Source organism: Microtus oregoni, unplaced genomic scaffold (assembly GCF_018167655.1).
Source record: "Microtus oregoni isolate MIOR12 unplaced genomic scaffold, Mior012 000001F_ref0000356, whole genome shotgun sequence".
Classification (NCBI taxonomy): Eukaryota; Metazoa; Chordata; class Mammalia; order Rodentia; family Cricetidae; genus Microtus; species Microtus oregoni.
In genome coordinates this window covers 65208291-65230602 of record NW_024543060.1, presented here as the reverse complement: position 1 = coordinate 65230602, position 22312 = coordinate 65208291, and the positions used below count along the sequence as shown (strand labels likewise).

General features: G+C 47.0%; 2 protein-coding genes across 5 annotated transcripts in view; one reads left to right on the top strand and one right to left on the bottom strand.

The window, feature by feature from the left end:
- Positions 1-977: 977 nt before the first annotated feature.
- Positions 978-11988, top strand: Gdf11 (growth differentiation factor 11). 3 transcript variants are annotated; one of them, XM_041674212.1, is made up of 4 exons: positions 978-1470; positions 6392-6453; positions 6622-6789; positions 7398-11988. In XM_041674212.1, exons 1-4 carry the CDS (start codon positions 1023-1025, stop codon positions 7776-7778), a joined length of 1059 nt encoding a protein of 352 aa, XP_041530146.1. In that variant the 5' UTR covers positions 978-1022; the 3' UTR covers positions 7779-11988. The 3 variants fall into 3 exon arrangements, with proteins under 3 accessions (XP_041530146.1, XP_041530137.1, XP_041530133.1); XM_041674203.1 differs by having other exon boundaries at positions 6392-6468; XM_041674199.1 differs by having other exon boundaries at positions 6392-6789.
- Positions 11989-15800: 3812 nt separating this feature from the next.
- LOC121460756 (SAP domain containing ribonucleoprotein) overlaps positions 15801-22312 on the bottom strand; it is a 58310-nt gene continuing 51798 nt past the window's right edge. For both annotated transcript variants that reach the window (XM_041671309.1, XM_041671301.1), the window contains 2 exons: positions 18427-18516; positions 15801-16073 (listed from right to left, as the gene is read on the bottom strand). In XM_041671309.1, coding sequence (XP_041527243.1) covers positions 16032-16073; positions 18427-18516 — 132 coding nt within the window. In that variant the 3' untranslated portion in view covers positions 15801-16031. The remainder of the gene's footprint in view (positions 16074-18426; positions 18517-22312) is intronic.

Genomic DNA, 22312 nt, shown 5'->3' with positions numbered 1-22312 from the left:
GGACTTGCCATCACCTCCCCAACTTCTCCGTTTGTCCATGACCTTTTCCTCTCCTAATTTCCTCGATCGGGTTCGCTGTGCTAAGGCAACCTGATGTTTCACTTTATGGCTCCCCTAACCATCCTGGGCTACCTCAAGTAGCTGAGGCTGTTCCCATCTCCACCTCCTCCCCTTGGTGTCTCTCTCTTCGCTCCCACCACGACGGACTTGTCTCTCTTCCTCTTTCTCTCTGCACCTGCGAGGGCTCCCCTCAAGCTATCTCCCAGTCTCTACTTCTCCCCCCACGGTAGTGAATCTCTGTCAGTCCCCTTGCCCACCTCTCCTGCCCTGTCCTGCTTGAGTTTGTAGAATTCGGTTAGGCAACCGCCCCTCTTCGCGGTCCACCTTTGTCTCCGACTCTCTCTACTCTAACTGTCCCACTAGTTTCCCTGATGGTTTTCCGTCTTTGCTCTGGCTCTCTAAATCTCTCCCCTCTGTGACTTCTTTTCTCTTTTGTCTCTCCCTCTTCCCTTCCTATCTGGGTCTCTTTGGATCTGCCTCTTCCCCCACCCCCAACCCCTACTCCTCGCTCCGTCTGTCCCCGGTCTCTCTGACTCGGTCCCTCCCGGCCTCCCCCCTCCCCCTCATCTCTCGCTCGGTCTCTTCATCTTTCTCTGGGCCCGTGCTCTCCCTCGCTCCCTCCCTCTCTCTCTCTCTTTTCCTTGGCTCTCTCCGGCTCCCTCTCTCGCCTCGGATGACAGCGCTACCTCTTTTGTTGGCTCCGCAGCCAATCGCGGCCGCTGACGACACGGGGGCCGGGGCTATAAAGGGCCCGGCCCGGGCTTGGGCCCCCCCAGCCGCCCGCCCCGGCCGCCCGCCCGCCCCGCCCGTGCGCCCGCCGCCCCCGGCCCCCGGCCCCCCCTCGGCCGGGCAGCCCCCAATCCCGCGCCGCCCGGACCCCCTCCTCCTCCCTCTTCCCTCCGCCCCCTCCCCGCGGGACTCCGGCGTCCCCGCCCCCCAGTCCTCCTCCCCTCCCCTGCAGCATGGTGCTCGCGGCCCCGCTGCTGCTGGGCTTCCTGCTCCTCGCCCTGGAGCTGCGGCCCCGGGGGGAGGCGGCCGAGGGCCCCGCGGCGGCGGCGGCGGCAGCGGCGGCGGCGGCGGCGGCGGCCGGGGTCGGGGGGGAGCGCTCGAGCCGGCCGGCCCCGTCCGCTTCGCCGGAGCCGGACGGCTGCCCCGTCTGCGTGTGGCGGCAGCACAGCCGCGAGCTGCGCCTGGAGAGCATCAAGTCGCAGATCCTGAGCAAACTGCGGCTCAAGGAGGCGCCCAACATCAGCCGGGAGGTGGTGAAGCAGCTGCTGCCTAAGGCGCCGCCGCTGCAGCAGATCCTGGATCTGCACGACTTCCAAGGCGACGCGCTGCAACCCGAGGACTTCTTGGAAGAGGACGAGTACCACGCTACCACGGAGACGGTCATAAGCATGGCCCAGGAGAGTAAGTGGGCTACGGGGTGCGCGCGGTGCGTTCCAATCTCGGGAAGGACCCGGAAGCCCTTTCTGCAAAAACTTGACGGATTGGGGAGCCGGGCCACTCCACACAACTTTTTCGAACAGTGAAGATGGACAGCGGAGTTGAGTGCACGCCCCGTTGGGGGTGGGGGGTTGGGGGGTTGGCCAAACTGGGCAGGTTGTGAGATATTGCTTCCCACCCTTGTGCGGAAAAAAGAGTCAAGTTGAAGTTGTCCCAGAAACTGGCACCCAACAGTGATTCTCCTTGAAGCGCTAGGTGGGTAGATTCCGTGACCAGTGCAGTCCCAGCTGGGCCGCAGTGCCATCTTCCTATTGCTCTGGCACCGGCACCAGCTCCCTGCCTGGTGCTCTGTAAGGCGCCCACCAGGCTGCGGAGAACTGAGGTTCCTCTAACCCCCACAGGCATAGGACCCAAACCTGGTGTCCCTCTGATTGACATCTTTTCTTTCTGCACCTGATCTGGCGCTGGGTAGCCCCTAGGAGCTTGAAGAGCTGTTCCTTCCTGGTACAGAAAGAGTTCGAACAACTCCACTCCACTGCGCTTGCGACTTAATGAGTATCGTTTGGTTACTCTCACCTTAGTATTCTGTCCCTTATTCCCCGTCCTACCCACAGCTGGAGCCAGAGAAGACCCAGGGAGAAAGAACTAGATGAGGGGGATGGGAGAACCCAGGCATCCGAGCCTCTGGCCAAACGGAGGATGAACACTCTAATAGACATGAGCTGCTTTGAAATTTTATGGCCTGGAAAATCCAGGCCAATACTACCGCCCCCACTGCCTGCTCTCCCTAGGGTCAGGTGACTCCCTGTTCCCCTCCCCCACCGATTGTCGTCCCCCCCCCCCCCAACTTCAGGGAACCAGGCTTTCTCTATTCCCTAGTGGTTTGGCAAGCCCCCCTCCTTTGGTTTTATGGCTCTGAACAGAAGGGGTGGGGGAGACTGGTTTATTGGCAGATGGGTCATAAAAAGCTGGGGGCTGCGGGAAATCCTAGTGGTCCACCCCCATGGTAGAGGTACCCAGGTGTACATCTGGAAGGTTGAGTGCCTGGCATTGCCTCCCAGTTTCTGCAGAATTCAACTCCAACTTGGTCAGGCTTGTAAAGAAAACTCAAAGAACCAGGAAGTGTGTGTGTGTGTGTGTGTGTGTGTGTGTGTGTGTGTGTGTGTGTGTGAGAGAGAGAGAGAGAGAGAGAGAGAGAGAGAGAGAGAGAGAGGAGGGCATGGAGATCTGATCTTGGGTTCTCAGTCTCCCATGTTCTTAATGCTTCTACTTTTGGAAACCAGGGTCAGTCTGAGATTGAATAGGGCAGGGGTGGGGAAAGGATTCTATCTAGAAAACAGTTGTAGAGAAATTATGAATGACCTAAAATTTTCCTATTCTGGTCTGTGTGATGTAAAGTGTGTGTTTCCAGGGTGAGTGGCCTAGCTGTGGGCTTCCTGTTGCCCTTCACTCTTCCTAGCACCCCTTAACCAAAAGGCTTGAGCCCAGAATTAACTCTGGTAGTGGGGAGCAGCAGCAAGTGAAGGGACTCAATACCTAAACTGGGCAGTAGAGGTTAGCCTGGGGGCGGGAGTGCACCAGCAGATGAGGCTGGGGTCTCACCCTAACTTCCATTTTAATGCCACTCCAGGACTTTAGGTAATCCAGGAACTGGGTTTCAAACCAGGTATTGTACTTCCCCTTTAAGAGTGTAGCTGCGACCTTAAGAGAGGGAGGGGGAGTAGAGGGGAGGGGAGGGAGAGAGAGAGGGAAAAGGAAAAAGAGACTTTTATAGTCTAATCCCCAGGGACCCGCTTTAATAAGAGACTTGTGCTCTGCTAATCGGGGGAGGTGTTTGTCAGCAGAGATGGCCTCTGCTCCCCTCCCCCTCCTCCCCTCCCCCAGCCAACCCCGGACCCCAGCCCCCACCTTTCTGAGGCGGTTCTGCCTGCCCTAGTTCCCTCTACCCTCTCACTCTCCCACCCCTGTCTTCATCCCCGGGAACCCAGCCCCCTGCTCTTCTGGGAGCCAAGCCCAGCCCCTCAGTTTGTCTCTCCTGAGCTCGCTCAGAGGCCCCTGCCCTCTCGCCCAACCTCCTGCCCCTGGGCCATCCAGCCTGAGTTGGGAGAGAGTGAGTGGTGGGGTGGAGGCTGTAAGCAGAGAGGGGGCTGGGCTTTTGCTGAAAATAGTGCAATGACCTCTCTCCCCCATCAGCACCGCCTACTAAACCTGACCTGCTGCCTGCCACCAACCAAATCAATCCAACACAGATGTGGCCCCTTCCCCTCCCCACCAGAGCTGGGCCTAAATGGGTGTTGGGGACTCTCAAGTCCTTTCCCTCTGTAGCTTTACCTGCTTCTTTGTTCCTTCTGCACCTTATCATCTCTACCCTTTGAGGTTTGACTCTCTCCTACCTTTGCCCTCTTAACCCCTGCCACTCCAGTCAAGCCCACCCAGTATTCTCCATCTCCCAAACATTTCCTCTCCTTACTGCAGCCCTCTAGCCTGCCTTCAATCTCTTCACTCTTATCTTACTATCTCCAACCTCTCCCTTCCCTACATCTTGTCCCTTAGAAACATTGACTGTCTGCATGTGCACAGAGACATATATGTGGAGAGCTAGAGGAACCCTTGTCCAAAGGAACCAGACTTGAGAGGGATATCACATCACCCTGTCCCAGCTTTAAGTGGGCTGCTTGGTTTATGAAGTGAACATCTATGGAGAAGCTATTATTATTTGTCACATTCTTTATTTAATGCACAGAATTATCTGTATCGCACTGGGGAGTTAAATACGGGGCGGCAAGCCAGGCAATGGTTAAACTGACTTTGGTTGCTGCCAGGGAAGAGTCTAGGAAAAACCTCACATTCAGCATATGGCACGATGGCAGGCACAGGAACTACAGTGATGGTAAAACAGGCTCAGGACAAGTATAGACCCTCAGAGGAATAAGTCTCTGATGGCAAGAAACAGATAATTCTACCTGGACCTGGTGGTGCCTGCATGGAATCCCAGCTACTCAGGAGACTGAGTCAGGAATTTCTGAAGTTCAAAGCCCAAGTATAGAGCTCAAAGCCAGCCTGGGCAACTCTGTCTCAAAATAGAGACAGGGAATGTAGCCTAGTGGTGGAGTGCTTGCCTGCAGGTGTGAGGCCCTAGGTTTGTTCCCCAGTAACACATACACATGCACACACAAATCTCCACACTGCAATTAGATGGGATATGCATTTGGATGCTTGTCACTCTGACTGCCCTCCTAACCTCTGAACGTCCACTCCTCTTCCCTACTCTACCTGATGGGAGCAGATACTGGAAGAACAAAGGGGAAAGACGCTGCAGAAGGACATGGTGTGTCGTGTTCTGAGTATTTTAGTCATTAAGTACTTTCTCCCTCACCACATTTGGAGAATCCTCTTCCTGGGGTGATGGGGAGCTAACCCGAGACAACAGATGTTACGTTCTCCATGACTGTACAGGTGGTAATTCTTGGGTGTGACAGGTAAGGGCCTAGACAGCACCAAACTTACATGGCCCTGGAAAACCCTCACTGCATTCTTCCTATCTACAGTGAGAATGGGTATGCCTGGCCAAAGGACACATAACTTAGGGCATCTCTGACACACTTAGGTAGTTAGGGAGAGCTCGGCATCAAGGTACATACTGTAATCTCTAACACACTTAGGTGGTTAGGGAGAGCTCGGCATCACGGTACATACTGTAATCTCTAACACACTTATGTGGTTAGGAAGAGCTCGGCATCAAAGTACATACTGTCATCTCTAACACACTTAGGTAGTTAGGGAGAGCTTGGCATCAAGGTACATACTGTAATCTCTAACACACTTAGGTGGTTAGGGAGAGCTCGGCATCACGGTACATACTGTAATCTCTAACACACTTAGGTGGTTAGGGAGAGCTCGGCATCACGGTACATACTGTAATCTCAGCACTTGGAAAGATGAGATTGGAGGACTGCTGTGAGCTGAGGCTAGTGAGTTCCAGAACAGCCATGGATACTTGGCAAAACTGCCTCAAAACAACAAAGACTGAAAGAGTTTAAGGAAAACTGAGGAGGGAGCTGGAACAGAAGCAAAGGGATGAATTGAGAACCATCCGTGAGAAGTAAAGTTGGGACAAGGAGCCTTCGTAAAGACTTAGAGGCACTGGACTGAGTAACCAGAGGGAGCTCAAGGGTAGAAAGATGACTGCTTATAGTTGCCTTGGTGTGTTAAGTATTATTTCTGGTGCTCTGAACGAGCAGGACACTCCGCAGTTTCCTCCCTTCAGCAGCTGAGATGAGGAAGCAGCAGTGGAGAGAGGAATGCCTGGTCGTTCCATTCTGGAAGGTGTGCTACTGCAAATAGGGAGCCTAGATCTGAATTCTGGTTTACTTTATAAATTTAGCCCACACTCCATCTCTCTGAACGCTGGGTTATTTCCTCTGATGCCTCTTTTTGCTTTTTTGGGGGGTGAGGGGGGCTGCCAGGTTCCACCTGCTGACGAGACAAACCAGGGCAAGGTAACTTGTAGACAGAGGTAGCTTCTATGAAGAACAGTAAAGACTCAGAAAGAGCTAGAGACTAACTGGGAAGCACAGAGGCCAAGAAGCCTTCAGATGGAGGGAGACTGAGTAAGCACCTTAGTGGGTCATTTGGTAGATAGATCCTCTGTGTTAGGAGAAATGGTAGAGAGGATGGGTATAGATCGGTAGGGCCTAACAAATTTATTATCCTATAGATGAGATGATTTTAGGCACCAGAGACATACTAGCTAACAAGATAGGAACAGGAGAAGGGTAAAGAAGCATGGAAGACAGGCTGAGAAGAATCTGCTAAAGCCACCACAGCTGCTAAACCCCTCCACAAACACCCTTTGCTGATGCTGTACCCCCTTCTCTCTTATCAGCGGACCCTGCAGTGCAGACAGATGGCAGCCCTCTCTGTTGCCATTTCCACTTCAGCCCCAAGGTGATGTTCACAAAGGTACTGAAGGCCCAGCTGTGGGTGTACCTTCGGCCTGTGCCCCGCCCAGCCACAGTCTACCTGCAGATCTTGCGACTGAAACCCCTAACTGGGGAAGGGACCGCAGGGGGAGGGGGTGGAGGCCGGCGTCATATCCGTATCCGTTCACTAAAGATTGAGCTCCATTCACGGTCCGGCCACTGGCAGAGCATCGACTTCAAGCAAGTGCTACACAGCTGGTTTCGCCAGCCACAGAGCAACTGGGGCATCGAGATCAACGCCTTTGATCCCAGTGGCACAGACCTGGCTGTCACTTCCCTTGGGCCAGGAGCTGAGGGGCTGGTGAGCAGGGGGCCTGAAGTGGTGGTGGATATGTGTAACCTGTCCCCAGGAGATGGGGGTTAGAAAAAGTAGATCAGGAATGTGGGGGTTGGGGCCTGGAACTAATTCCAGAGGAGGTGGAGTGGCAAACTATCACTTTTCAGGGATTTAAGCCAGGTAACAGCTGAAAACTGAAACTGGATTTGGGGTGAGGGTGTCAGTTAGTGGGAGACCCGTGGGAACACAAAACTGACCCTTGTCTGGGCGTGGTGTTGTCTAATCCTGTCAGTAGGGAGGCCAGACAGGAGGATCAGGAGTTCTAGACCATTTTCTGCTACATAGAAAATTTGAGGCCAGCCTGAGCTATGTAAGATTCCACCTCGAATCAAAACTAAAGAACCTGGCCATTGATGATGAGGATCTGATGAGGTCACACTGCCAGGAAAGGAAGATGAGCAGAAGAGATAGCTAGATGGCAAGAGAAGTGGGTAGGTCTGTCGGTGGGAACAATGAACAAGTCAAGATGTCAGTGGTTTTTGATCTGATGCCCCTGTTGAGATGCAGGTAGGAAAATAAGAGAAACTGTTCAGGGCTATGTCACATCTCTTTCCCCTCTCCCTGACCCTCAGCATCCTTTCATGGAGCTTCGAGTCCTAGAGAACACAAAAAGGTCCCGGCGGAACCTGGGCCTGGACTGCGATGAGCACTCGGGTGAGTCCCGCTGCTGCCGATACCCTCTCACCGTGGACTTTGAGGCTTTTGGCTGGGACTGGATCATCGCACCTAAACGCTACAAGGCCAACTACTGCTCCGGCCAGTGCGAGTACATGTTCATGCAAAAGTATCCACACACCCACTTGGTGCAACAGGCCAATCCAAGAGGCTCCGCTGGGCCCTGCTGCACCCCTACCAAGATGTCCCCAATCAACATGCTCTACTTCAATGACAAGCAGCAGATTATCTACGGCAAGATCCCTGGCATGGTGGTGGATCGCTGTGGCTGCTCCTAAGGTGTGGGCTACAGTGGATGCCTCCCTCAGAGACCCTTCCCCAAGACCCCAGCCCTGGTCCCCATTCCCCCAAGCCCTAGAGTGCCCTCCACCTCTTCCCATGAACATCACACCTTGTTCCCTGACCAAGCAGTGTGCAATACAACAGAGGGAGGCAGGTGGGGATGGAGGGTTAAGGGCTGGGAGAAAGGAAGGGCAGTCAGGGTGGAATGTACCTGAGATTTGCAGGTGAGAAGGCTTGGCAAGAAGACGAGATGTAGAGACAGAGGAAGAAGATGGAAGGATAGAGACAGAGGAGCAAACAGAGCAACACTGAGAAGGCAAAGGAATAGAGGCTAAAGACAGACAAGGAGAAAGAGACTGAAATGGGAGTAAAATGAAAGCCCTGCCCCAAGCCTCCTTTCTTCTACCAGCAAGGTGAGGCTTGATAGAGACTGGGGAGTTCCCCTGACAACTCAGTAGGAGTAAATCAAGTCCATTCTTAGCTTCTTCCCTCTCTCCTTCCAACAGTAGCCAGAAGTGAAATAAGGATGGGGCAAAGGAAGGACCTGGGAATTTTTTTATTTATTTATTTATTGACTTTTTTTTTTTTTTTTTTTTTTTTTTTTTTTTGGTATTTGGCTTTACTGGAATAGGAGGGACCCTGCCCACTGTGCCCCATTGGTCCCTTACTCCCCAAACCCTGCTCTCCCCAACACCAACCTCCTTAAGCACTTGTATTAAGCCTCCAGGGTTGGGAATGGGAGTAAAGGGCAAGAGGGTGGACACATGGAAGCTTCAAACCCATAATCACCCTAACCAACCTTCTTGAGCCAAACGGGTTGAGCTGAGTGGTCATGGAAACAGAAAAAAGTTCAGACTTAAAAGCTGGGGGGAGGGGAACCTCAACATCCAGATCTATGAGAGCTACTAAGCTACCCCTCAGGCCTACCTTAGTTGTGGTACTATTAGCCAGAGGGCACAGCCTGCTTATCCCCAATGCCCCTCAGCCAAGAGACCAAAGAGCCTGTGGAATGCCCCTGCTCTCAGCCTCTATCTTCAGGTCAATAAAAATTAGAGATCCCAGAGTCCCCCCAGGTCTGGGAAGGGTTAAGGGTCAAAAAAATAGTAACGAGGCTGAAGGTTATAGGGCATTTGAATCCAAATCACTGCTCTAGGCTAGGGAGTACAGCCAGCAGACCAAGTGGATGGGATTCTGAAGGGGACATTTTAGTCCCCAACCCCAAAGCTCAGGGTGGAAGAAGGGAGAACAAGGGAGAAGAGTGTCTATAATTTTATCTTTTATTTTTGGAATATAGCAGTATCTGACAGCAGGGATGGGACAGTACAGGCATGTGACAAGGCCAGTTACAGCAGAGGATGGGAGGATGGAGAATTCTTGGTTTGGAAGGCTTAGGAAGCAGGCAAGCGATTAGCTGCCACTTCAAGTCACTACCTGGGCCCATTCATTCCTCCCACAATCCAACCCACCCTCCTCTGGACTCACTGTGCCTCAGTTTCTTCCCCTTGATGGAATGAGAAACAGCAGCACCCGCCACAGCCAAGAGATGAATTCTGAGCACTTACCACGGGCACTTTATGGACATAAAATACCTCTCGCTGTGGGACTAGATAACCAGGGCACCACAATGGTGGTGACGAGACGTGAGGCTCAAAGGAGTCAGGCTTCAGAGCACAAGTACCCTCTGCCTCCCAGCTGGACAATGCCTGAAGCCAAGGAGTTGAAATCTCCACACCCTAACCATACCTCACCTGTGGCCTTTTGGCTCCAGACAAGATCTTGAGAGGATGGGGGAAGAGGGGGAGATTACAGCAACATGATCATGAGTAGAGCCAGACATGACGTAGAAAAGTACTGAACCGAGGTCTGTGCTTCCTGAGATCATGCTTCTCTCACTTGGGCCAGACCATAGGAAGGAAAAAGGTGTGTGACTATCCTTGGTACCTAACTCCTATCTCACAGAGAAAAGGAGGTGTCTCCTACAAGGAATGGACAAGGCTGTCAAGTCTTTCAACTCACTTCCCATGTAGTAGCTGTTAGTCCCAAGCCTCTCTCTGGTCCTGTTCTTCATCTCTTTTTCTACCCCATCTTAAAGAACAAGACGCATTTGACCATCACCGCCAACCACACTTCTTGGTGGAGGAGAGCAATAGAAGGCAGTGAGAAGATGCTTTCCTCCAAGGTCAAATGTCTGTTGATCTTGGGAAAGGTAAGGGCCGGATCATTAGGTTATCAGGTAAACTTCTCTACTATAGTTTAGAGAGCTGGGGCATTAAACTTCAAATACTGCCTCTTTATCACCACCAAGTAAATACCTTTCCAGGGGGAAAAGGTTCTCTTATGAATACAAACCTGAGTTAAGCCTCAGTTTCCTGGTCTTTTCTATCCCCTAAGAGGCTTGAGGACATGGCCTAGCAATTCAGAGGGAGCTGGTACTTCCCACACCTTACCTGTGTGGACTAGCCAGTGCCCCTCTGAAAGTGTCATTCATTATTAGTGTAATTCTTAACTTTGTGTATCTGTTACATCATGTGTGTGATTGCCTTTGTTTGTTAAGGGTGTTTGAGGAGTATGGGCTGACAGGGGCACTGGAATGCCAGGAAAGGACTTCTTCACTGACATCAAGGTTTAGGAAGGAACCATTGCAAAAGGCCATCAGGCAGTTTTCAAGTTATGTGACAGAGGGCAAAGATGGCCATAGGGTGCTCTGAGTTTTGGAACGGTCACATGACACAATCCAGCACTTGAACCTGAAAAAAGAAAAATAAAAGCAGTCAAAGAGTTTAGAATTCAGTGGTGAGCTCTTCTCCCTAACTGAGCGTCACGTTTGCACCCGCGAGACTAAGAACTAGAGAGGCTTTGAGAGAACAAGGGACTCAGATGAGTTCACTGAGGGCACTGGGGGATGACAAGATGGACAGACACTGGGAAAGGGAGATGACTTACGAGTTCTTCAGAGAGCTGGACATAAAACAGTCCCAAAGATCACAAAACACCTTCTTGCACAGAATGAAAAGTCTAGGCTCTAAAATAATCTGACAGAGTCCTCCAATCCTGGCTGCCTTAAGAGTATTCCCAAAATCAAGCTGGCAGCTCCCCACTGTAGTTCTGTGTTCCAAACATTGAATCCACTATAAAAACTCCCACATGCCCACAGCATAATTCCTAAGACATTAATCTTGCTTGAGTCACAGGATTCAATGTGCCACCTGGCTTTCTCTGTCCCATTAGTTCCATTAAGGCTTTTCTGCCAATGAGCTAGACTAAGGGGGTCTCTTGGTCTCACATATATGTGCCCCCTAAAGGAGCCAGACTGCATTTATATACACGAAGGCCCAGATTACGCCACTCACCACCCAACCCCCACTCTCTAGCTGGAACCTGCTTGTCCAGGTGTGTGTGTGTGTGGGGGGGGAGATGTCCCCATTTATCTTAGATCTCAATTTTACTTTGGTAGACTTCAGGGCTAACACTATGTAAACTCCATCAGGAATGTGTGCTGAGTACACGCTAACATCACTGAATTCTCACTGCAGCCCTCACAATAGTTTGGAAACAGTCACAGAGCAATTAAGTAACTTGCCAAATCAGGATCCAGAAGTAGTAAGGTAGAACAAGGAATAAAAGCCGGGTAGTTAACATGCAATAACATGTTTTAATCTATTTAATCTGTAGTTAAATTAAGGTGGAAAACCGAATTCAGGGACAACAGAAGTGAGAAAGCTGAGAAACACCTTGGGTCCAAAGGGCTGGCTGAGCGTGGAACCTTTTCCAGTGTCTTTCAGCTTACGGATGGGAATGTGCATAGCTGACAGTGTGTGCCTAGTGTGCATGGAGTTCCTGCCCAGCACCACACAAAACCAGGCGTGCTGGCATAAGCCTGTAATCCAAGCCCTTGGGAGGGAGAAGCAGAAAGATCCTGAAATTCAAGGCCACCCTCAGCTTGCTTCATAGCTCATTTGAAGTCACCCTGGGCTATAAGATATAAGAGACTTTGCCTCAAGAAGGGAGGTTAGATTTTGGAGGGATTAATAAACAGAAAATAAGTGCCCCTGTCGGAGGCCTTGTACAAGAGAGCAGTTAAGAAAAACTTATCCGTGAGTTTGGGACCAGCCTGGTCTACAGAGCTAAGTCTAGGATAGCAAAGACTACACAAAGAAACCCTGTCTAACCCCGCCCCCTTTCAGAAAGAAAGAAAAAAAGAGGAAAAGAAAAACTTATCCTAGCTGGAATGGTCCCAGCACTTAGGAGGTAGAGGCAGGTAGATCTCTGAGTTCCTGGCCAGTCTGGTCTACAGAGTGAGTTTCAAGACAGGACAGTCAAGGCTACACAAATCCTGTCTCAAAAAAAAAAAAAAAAAAAAAAAAAAAAGCCATCCTATCTCAACTATCTGGATTTCCTCCGTTTCTCATGCCAACTAACAAGTCTCAAAGACTAAGAAATTCTGCTTTCATACCTTCCTTCTTCCTAAAGTCTTCACCCCAAAGCTTCCAGCCTTTTTGCTTTCAGCCATTCTCAGGGCGGACAGAACCATAAAAAGGTACAACATCACAGCTAAGGGCTCCAGTCCTCACTGTGGCTATAGCAATGACCAAAACCCTTAAGAACTCCAGGGGAATGTTGATGCTGCATCAACTGGGGGATGAAGAGCAGTACTTGGGCCCCAAACCTAGAGGACTGTCTAGTCAAACAGACGGACTTAGGCTCTAATGAGTAAAAACATAGGCATTGTGATCTATTCATGCTCACTGTGCAGAATGACTAAAGGGCACAACAGGATGCTCAGAAGTTAAGAGAATCCTCTGGCCAATGTAGGCACAGCTGGAGAAGTGGAACAAAAAGGGTTAATTAAAAGGAAAAAAAAAACCACTACACATTTGGGAAGCACCATAAAAGACTTGGGAAAAGCCAAGAGTGGTGGTGCACACCTTTCATTGAGGCGGATGGACCTCTGTGAGTTTGAGGCAGGTCAGGGGTACAAAATCAGACTCTGGGTTTTGGTTTAAGATTTGGGTAAAGCAAACTAAGTAAAGACAATGATTATACCTTAAAAGAAGAGGACCTGGGATTAGTAAGCAAATGCCTGCTGCTCAAGTATAAAGACCCTGAGTTTGGACTCCTAGTTCCCACATTAAAAAAAAAAAAAAAAAAAAAAACAGGTCTAGTTTTTTTTTTGGTTTTTTTTTTTGGTTTTTCGAGACAGGGTTTCTCTGTGGCTTTGGAGCCTGTCCTGGAACTAGCTCTCAGAGATCCGCCTACCTCTGCCTCCCGAGTGCTGGGATTAAAGGCGTGCGCCACCATCGCCCGGCCAGGTCTAGTAGTATTGTCTGTAACTCCAGAACTGGAGGTTAGAGACAGGTGGACCATTGGAAATTATTGGCCAGCCAGTGTAGCTAAATCAATGAGCTACAGATTCAGTAAGGGGTCCTGTCTCAATAAATTAATGGTGATCGAGGAAGAAACCTGATTGGACTACTAGCTTCAACAGGCACACATACCTACCCATATGAACACCTATATATGTCACATGCACATAAAAGTAAAACCATAAAAGAATCTTAGCCAGGCATGGTAGAAATTCCACCACTACAAATAATCCTAGCACTCAGGAGGCTGAAGCTGAAGAATGCTGTGAATTTAGAACTAGCCTGGGCTACAAAGTGAGATACCACCTCAAAAATGAGGGGTAGGAGAGATCAGAGAGAATCTGAGGTTAAATTGAGTGTGTCTCTGCAAGGTTATGGCGGATAAACAGATTAAGATCAGAGCAGGGCTGTGGTGGTGTACACCTTTGATCCCAGAGCATAGAGGGTAGCAAATCTCTGAGTTCAAGGCCGGCCTGGTCTACAGAGCGAGTTCCAGGGCAGTCAGGTCAACACAGAGAAACCCTATATTGGAAAAAAAAATTAAAAAAAAAAAAAAAGCAAGCAAGCAAACAAAAACAACAGCAAAAACACAGATACCAGGAGTGACTTTAATAGCAACATTGAGGATATAGGGGCAGGTATATTTCTGTGTTTTAGAGGCCAGCCTTGTCCAAGTAGGGACTTACAGGACAGCCAGAGGTACCTCACAGAGACAACCTGTCCCAAAAATAAATAAATAAAGCTGGGCGGTGGTGGTGCACAACTTTAATACCAGCACTCAGGAGGCAGAGGCAGGCAGGTCTCTGTGAGTTTGGCCTACAGAGCAGGTTCCAGAACAGCTAGGGCTGTTACACAGAGAAACCCTGTCTTCAAAATAAAAAAACAATAACCAACCCCCCAAATTAAAAGACCTATATTGCTACATTATATTATTTACATCAACTTTATTTCTTCAATATTTATTTATTTATAATCATTCTGAGATATAAATCCTAATGAACCTATACTCTTAATACAAAACAGCAATTTTCTGGTTTTCAGATGAAGACACTGTGGAGAGGAAAAAATTAACTGGAGGTTACAGTCTTGTGTAAAAAAGGGGGTGGGGCCGGCAGAAGAGAATGATGGGAAGAGAACCTCATCCAATTACATCATTTGGCTGAGGTGACAAATTATACAATAAATGGGTAACCTTTTTCTCTGTTCACCATGGCGCCACTGAAATTTTCCTCAAGTGTCTAAACTTAGGTTCCCACCTTTCTTAGGAGGCAGACTGATGCAGGGGCCAGCTGGCCTTCAATCTGCAGTGCTCCATGGCACAAGACTGTAATGTTAGCAGGGTGAACTCTCGATTAATCACAAAACCAGCCGGGTTTTGGTAGAAATGAGGATGAGGATTTACATCACAGCAACATAAGGTTTAATTATGTCAGCAAAGTTTTCAAGTAAGGTAACTTTCATGATCTTCCCAAAGAAATCTCCAAAACCAAGCATTTATTGATCTGGAAACATAGAGACTGAAACGAGAAACCCATGCAGGTGTGGTGGTGCCTGATTGTAATCACAGTTCTAAGGCTGACTCAAGGCCTCCTGGTCGACACAGCAGCGTGTCTCAGGCCAGGAGGGAAAAAAAAAGGATGTAGGGAGGGGACTTCTATTAACTTATCAAAAAGGCTAAGTAGCAAGTGTCAGATCTGCATATAACTTAGAGAAACAAGCAGTCTGCTTAGACAACCAAATGATTTCCAGAAAGGAAAGTAAACTTTAGTGATATCTAAGGCATCACTGCTGTGGCTGCAATAGCATTCCGCAACAGAAGAGGACAAACTAACCCACAAGCCCCACTAGAAAGTGCAGGCATGGCTGGGACATTGTAAAGTGCTTACCCAGCAGGTACAAGGCCAAGTTTGATCCCCCGTACTGGGATAGGGGATGCAAACAAAAACCAGGCATCTTGTTCTACATATGGCCCAATGACCTAGGTATCAATACGTAATATCTCTGACATACAGTCAGGCTTTGGATTTCCATTCTCCTACCTAAGGACTGGCCAGCCCATTTGCCTTCTTGAGCTATAACCACCAAGCTCCCATACACTGACTTCTGCTCTAACCAGAGAGTACCATGTCAGACCATTTAGATCCTATTTTATTCAGCCAAGCTTAACTTAAAGCAGAAGACTATCAGTCACTCTTACATTCCCTAAAATCTCTCGCACTTCCTCCATATCATCTCAATGGGTTATGTCAACCTCTACTTATTTATTTATTTGCTCTTTCAAGACAGAGTTTCTCTATGTAGCCCTCTAGGTAGCTCTATGTTCTGGAGCTCACTTTGTAGACCAGGCTGGCCTTGAATTCCGAAATCCACCTGCTTATGCCTCCTGAGTGCTGGGATTAGAAGCAGGTGCCACTAACATCTGGCTATTTCAAGCTTTGGGGGACTTGGCCTCATCGTGAAAAATAAATAAAAGCATATCTCTGAGTATGAAGAAGAGAAGAAAGAAGCTTAAAAGGTAGGCTCCATCTTCTTATCTTCTTTCCTAGGGCATAAAGGCATTGCAGTTAATTCCCCCTAATATTTGCCACTGACATGCCCTGTGTGGTCTAATCTGGCTCTAGGAATTTAAAGGAGCACCTAATAAAACACATGTTCTCTTTTCTTTCTCTTTTTATTAATAATCAAAATAATTAAAAACAAAAATATAACAACCTTAATGCAGAGTAGCAGTTAAATTAAACTGCTGCTGGAATTTAAGGATGTACCTATCTAAGGCACACACTTCCTCACTGTGAGGCACATGACTGTGTGTAGGTTGTGTGTATAAAAACCAACAAGAGTTTGAGAAATGGAAACCACTGTGGGGCAGAAAGCATGGACTTTTCATTATGCAATCCCAAAACGCTCTGCTCTTTTCCTTTTCTTGGCCTGTAATGAAAAAGCAAGAAAAAAATTAGATTGCAAGACAATAGCAAGATTAAGCTTCTGTCAGCTTTAACCCAAACCCACATTAACTGTCAAAAGGCCCAAGAAGAGAACCACTGACTTCAAGCCAGAGACTTTATTCCTGAATCCCTCCAGCTATCCAGTCAGAAATAGGGAGGTTTCGTGAAAAACAAAGGTTGAGAAATGAAGACAAAACACACCCATACACATAACATAAAAACAAAGGTTGAACAAACAAAATATAACATAAAAATAAAGGTTAAATAAATAGGGTGTGAGGTGGGAAAACAACCAAGGGGAAATGGAGAAGGAAAGAGTGGCAGAAAATGCAAGATTTCAGTGGACAACGGTGAGCAATACTATCCACAGAGCAGCTACAATGAGGCAGTAGCTATGTCTTAGGCCTCTAGCTCACAGAGAAGTTGACTCTTCAATGCAGAAAGAGTAAGTTGGAGAAGGAAGGACGTTTGCAAGAAAGTCCTTATTATGGATCTCCCCCCACCCCCGCCCAATTTGGTTTTCCAAGAACTAGCTTTGTAGACAGCTGGTCTTGAACTCAAGAGATCCTCCTTCCTCTGCCTTCTTAGTGCTAGGATTAAAGGTGCACACCACCACTACCAGTAGCCTCAAACACGTGTTCCTCTTGCCTCTGCCTCCAACAGCAAATCCTACCAGCATGCTCCACTACAACCGGTTTGCTTTTTTTTTTCAATGGAGTCTTTCCCCTCATGTCTGAATATTCTGTAGCAGATTTCATCTTGTAAAGTGGTACTGTGATGCCTCTAAGCATAACCTAGCATAACATAACTGGTAGCCTAGTTACTTTCAGATAGATATCTACTTAACTACCAGTGTCATATGGGGACTACAAATGGGGCTCAGAAGTTATGTATATTATGCAACTCTTAAAGAAGGCAGTATAGGGAAGAGGGCACAAAATGAGCCATGAGTGACATAGAAAAAGTTCTGTGTTCTTTATGTTCATTTCAACTATGCCCCAGAACAGAGGGATGTTTTCTGTAGTTAACTCACACTGCAGGTTTGATACAGCTTTTTTAAAAGCAGAATATACTACAAGCCCATTACACTTGAACTAATGACATAATTCCTTCAAATGAGACAAAACTCCTCTGGCCCATGTAAACTGCAAGTGCCTCAGAACTATTACTCCCTTACAGACAGACAATGACTTCCAACCAAAGCCACTGTTCCTACCACCCTCTTTAACCTGGAGAAGCCAATGTACCTACTCAGTGAAATACCTGGCTTATTGACAGCTTCCACATAAGAAATAATTCTAAGCAGAACTGAAGCAAGCTCATCTCATTAAATCAATAAACTTAATATAAAGTGTTTTATTTCAGTACAGCAAAGTCTACAGATTCCTTTAGTTTTTTTCCCTAGTAAAGAGCAAAAATTGATTTGACTATAATTTTTTTAGATTTCTTTTACGTGCATGACTGTTTTGCCTACATACATTTATGTGCACGAAGTACATGCTGGGGATCACATAGGTCCTCTGCAAGAGCAACAAGTGGTCTTAACTGCTAAGCCATCTCTCCAGCTCTTGATTTATAATTTTCATGGCATATATACTTATTTATAAAGAAACTTTAAGGATTAGTAAGATTGTCCAGTTGGTAAAATGCTTACTGTACAAATAACCATGAGGACTGTGCCTGTAAAGCTATCACTGGATAGGGGAAGATAGGTAGATTCCTGGAGCTCACTGACCAGGCAGCCTAACCCATTAGTGACATCCAGGTTCAGTGTGAGAGGCCGTCTCAAAAAACAGAGAGGGGGGACAGGCGGTGGTGGCGCACGCCTTTAATCCCAGTACTCTGGAGGCAGAGACAGGTGGATCTCTGTGAGTTTGAGGTCAGCCTGGTCTACAAATAATACCAAGACACGCGCCAAAGCTACAGAGAAACCCTGTCTCCAAAAATGAAAACAAACAAACAAACATAAAGGAAAGGTGGGTGTTAGTGGTGCACACCTTTAATCCCAAGGAGGCAGAGACTGGCAGATCTCTGTGATTCTGAGACCTGCCTGGTCTAGAGAGAAAGTGCCAGGACAGCCAGGGTGACACAGAGAAATCCCCCCACATACACTAGTCCTAGAAGGACGAGGAAATAAGTGGAAGTGTCAGTCAAGCAAGCCTGACAACTGACAAGTCTCCAGAATGCCCACAAGCCAGCCCACCTGAATAAGCTCACAATCACAGAAACGAAACTCCCAGAGTTGTCCTCTGACCCCCACACAGAAAGCCTTGACATTGGTGGGGTTTTGTCTGATTGTATGACGAACTCTATGAAGCATTCTAAATTTAATTCACCTCTGTATCCTCTGTGGTTCCAGTTCCAGCTGAACTTGTCACAATCCCAAATCTCTCCTTCCTTTTTTTCAGCTTCTCATCATCCTCAGACTGTCAAAGGATAAAGGCAACAGTTGAAACAAGTTATTCTCTATTTACAAAGTTTATAGGAATAAAACTAATTTATTAGTTACAACATGCAAGCCAACCTTATATATCAAGAACCAAGGATCACACAAATAAAATAAACACCCTGCTACTGTGATTTAGCTGCACTTTGGCCCCAAGGATTCATGTAAGTTTGGGGAATACCTAGTGTGACAACACTGGGAAGTGGGGAGACCTTTTCTAGGCTGTGAGCAGTATTTGTTCAGAAAGGACTAAGACAGTTCTTGTGGAAGCCTGAGTGGATTCTTGTGAAAACAAATCACTCTAACAAATCGGGTCTACAGACTGAGCTTCAGGACAGCCAGGGCTACACAGAGAAACCCTGTCCCGAATGAAAATAAATAAATAAAATAAATGAATAAAAAAATTTCAGTTCTACACTAAGAGAGCACCCAAGTAAGCGCAACAGAAACAATACACTACAGCTGAAACAGCCATCACTGGAAGCACAAACAAACCTGAAGGCCATTTACCTTACAAATCCTACTACAAAATGCATGCTTATCAGGAATATGGTGAGCCAGCATTTTTTGTGTATTTTAATTATTATATTATTATTATGTGTATATGATGGAGGGCACCTGAGGTCAGAGGTTACCCCTGTAAAGTCATTTCTCTTCCATTTTTTAATTAATATTTATTGAGCTCTACGTTTTTCTCTGCTCCCCTTCCCCCTTCAGCCCTCCCCCAAGGTCTCCATGCTCCCAATTTACTCAGGAGATCCTGTCTTTTTCTGCTTTCTATTTCTCATGTAGATTAGATCTATGTAAGTCTCTCTTAGTATCTTCACTGTTGTCTAAGTTCTCTGGGATTGTGGTTTGTAGAATGGCTTTCTTTGCTTTATGTTTAAAAACCACCTATGAGTGAGTACATGTGATAATTGTTTTTCTGTGTCTGGATTACGTCACTCAAAATAATGTTTTCTAGCTCCATCCATTTTCCTGCAAAATTCAAGCTGTCGTTATTTTTTTCTGCCGTGTAGTACTTCATTGTGCAAATGTACCACATTTTTTTTATCCATTCTTTGGTAAAGGGACATTTAGGTTGTTTCCAGGTTCTGGCTATGACAAAACAAAGCTGCAATGAACATAGTTGAGCTCATGTCCTTGTGGCACAATTGAGCATCCTTTATATATACCCCAAAATGGTATTACTGGGTCTTGAGGAAGGTTGTTTCCTAATTTTCTGAGAAATCACCACACTGACATCCAAAGGGGCTGTACGAGCTTGCATTCCCACCAGCAATGCAGAAGTGTTCCCTTTTCTCCACAACCTTTCTCTTCCATTTTTTTTCATGGGTTCTGGGAGTAGAACTCAGATCATGAGGTTTGCACACCAAGTGCCTTTACCCACTGAACCCTCTCTCCAGTTCCATGGGATTTTTGAGAAGGTCTTATATAGCCTAAGCTGGCCTTAAACTCCCTAAATTCCTTAGGATGACCTTCTCCCATGTGCTTCTATAACAGGTATGTGCCACCCTGCCTTAACTGTGTGTGGAGGGGTCAGGGGGCAGTCTATTTGCTCGTTTTAATTCTGATGGAGAGTCTGAATTCACCTTTTGAGCTGAAAGGTGAGGGAAGAATGAGCCAAGAAAAGCTCTTGATTAATTACCACTGACTCCAGACGAGCTTCTCTTTTATTCAGACCAGGGGACTTAGAGGTTTAGGTAAAACCTCTGTTCCAAATATATCTTCCTCAGTCCAACAAACACCTTGCCAGCCTTTCCCTCCCCAACCCAGTACCCTCAGCTCCTTTCTAGAAGCTCTTCCTGTTTGGAAATATTTTTTTTAAGGTGTGTTGTTTTTGTTTATGCTATATTTGTTTAACTCTGTGAAGCTGTGATTTTTTTTTGGCTGTCTAAAACACCTGATGGTCTAATAAAGCACTGAACAGCCAACAGCAAGCCAGGAGCAAGCACAGGCGGAGCTGGCAGGCAGAGAGTATAAACAGAAGAAGAAAAGCGAGAAGAGGAGAGGAGGACCTTAGGGTTCAACTAGTCACGGAGGAAGACTGAAAGTAAGAAATACAGAAATAAAGATAGAAACCCAGAGACAAAAAGATAGACTGGATAATTTAAGAAAAGCTGGCAAGAAACAAGCCAAGCTAAGGCCGGACACTCATAAAACTAAGCCACCATGCATGATTTATTTGGGAGCTGCACGGTGAGCACCTCAAAAAGACAACAGAGTAAAACATCACACACTTCCTCCTTGCCCTTGAGGGAAAAGCAATGAACAGTGCCAGTTAATCAACACAGTTCTTATGCTCTCCCAACCTGACCCTACAGCACTGACACTATCTCACAGAAACAAACATACAATGTCACACCATCCTGACTGACAGATTTTGATTCGTTGGTTAGGAAGACCCACTGGAGGGAAATTACCACAATCAAAAAACATTTCCCTCTCTCTCTCCATTTACCGGGCCAATATTCCCCAAAGCCATGCTCAAGTACAGAAATAGGCTCATGCGCCCAAGGAGCAGAGAGACCTAGTGTAGTTTGTCCTTGTCAACCTTTCCCTTCACCATGATTCCCTCAACCTTTCAACACCAAACACACTTTTTCTCCTCATGAATACTCCTGTTCAAGAAAAGAAATGTTTCTATCTGAAATGCTTTATTTCCCTCCAGCAAATGTAAATTCAAAACATATAACTTATATCTAGGACTAAATATTAGAGACTTTGTCCCAAATACAAGCAAAACAAACAAACAAAAATCTCATTTATAAAGTAAGAATTGACACCCATATAAGAACAAAAAAAACCAGGGAATGGCAAGATAACTCAGCAGGTAAAGACCATTACTTGTCAAGCCTGATGCCCCAAGTTTATCTCTGGTGCCCACTTAGTAGAGGGAGAAGAATAACACACACAAGAAAAATAAACACTGGGGGCTGGAGAGATGGCTCAGTGGTTAAGAGCTTTGCCTGCTCTTCCAAAGGTCCTGAGTTCAATTCCCAGCAACCACATGGTGGCTTACAACCATCTGTAATGGGGTCTGGTGCCCTCTTCTGGCCTGCAGGGACACATGCATTCAGAACACTAAATACATAATAAATAAATAAATCTTTAAAAAAAAAAAGAAAAGAAAATAAAATAAACATTGCCTGGTGGTGCTGACACAAGTCCTTTTTTTTTTTTTTTTTTTTTTTTTTTTGGTTTTTCGAGACAGGGTTTCTCTGTGGTTTTGGAGCCTGTCCTGGAACTAGCTCTTGTAGACCAAGCTGGTCTCCAACTCAGAGATCCGCCTGCCTCTGCCTCCCGAGTGCTGGGATTAAAGGCGTGCGCCACCACCACCTGGCCACAAGTCTTTAATCTCAGCATTCTCCCAGCACTCAGGAGGCAAAGATAGGAGGGTGTCTTAAGTTCAAAATTAGCCTGGTCTACAAAGAGAGTTCCAGAACAGCCAGGGCTATACTGAGAAACTATCTCAAAAAACGAAAGAGAAAAAAGAAATTAAAGAAAAATTAACAGAATAGGCTGGATGTGGTAGCTCATGCCTATAACCCAAGCACTCAGTACAATGAGGTCATTACAAGTTTAAGATCAGCCCGAGATCCAGAAAGAGATCCACTCCCCATCTAAAAAAAGGACAAGGAGAAAAAGAAAAAAAAAAAAGAGGAAGTGTGCAGGACAGAAAGCATAATCTACATTTAATAAGCTTTCATTTAACATTTATTTGTTATTTTTGGTTTTTGAAACAGGGTTTCTCTGTGTAGCTCTGGCTGTCCTGG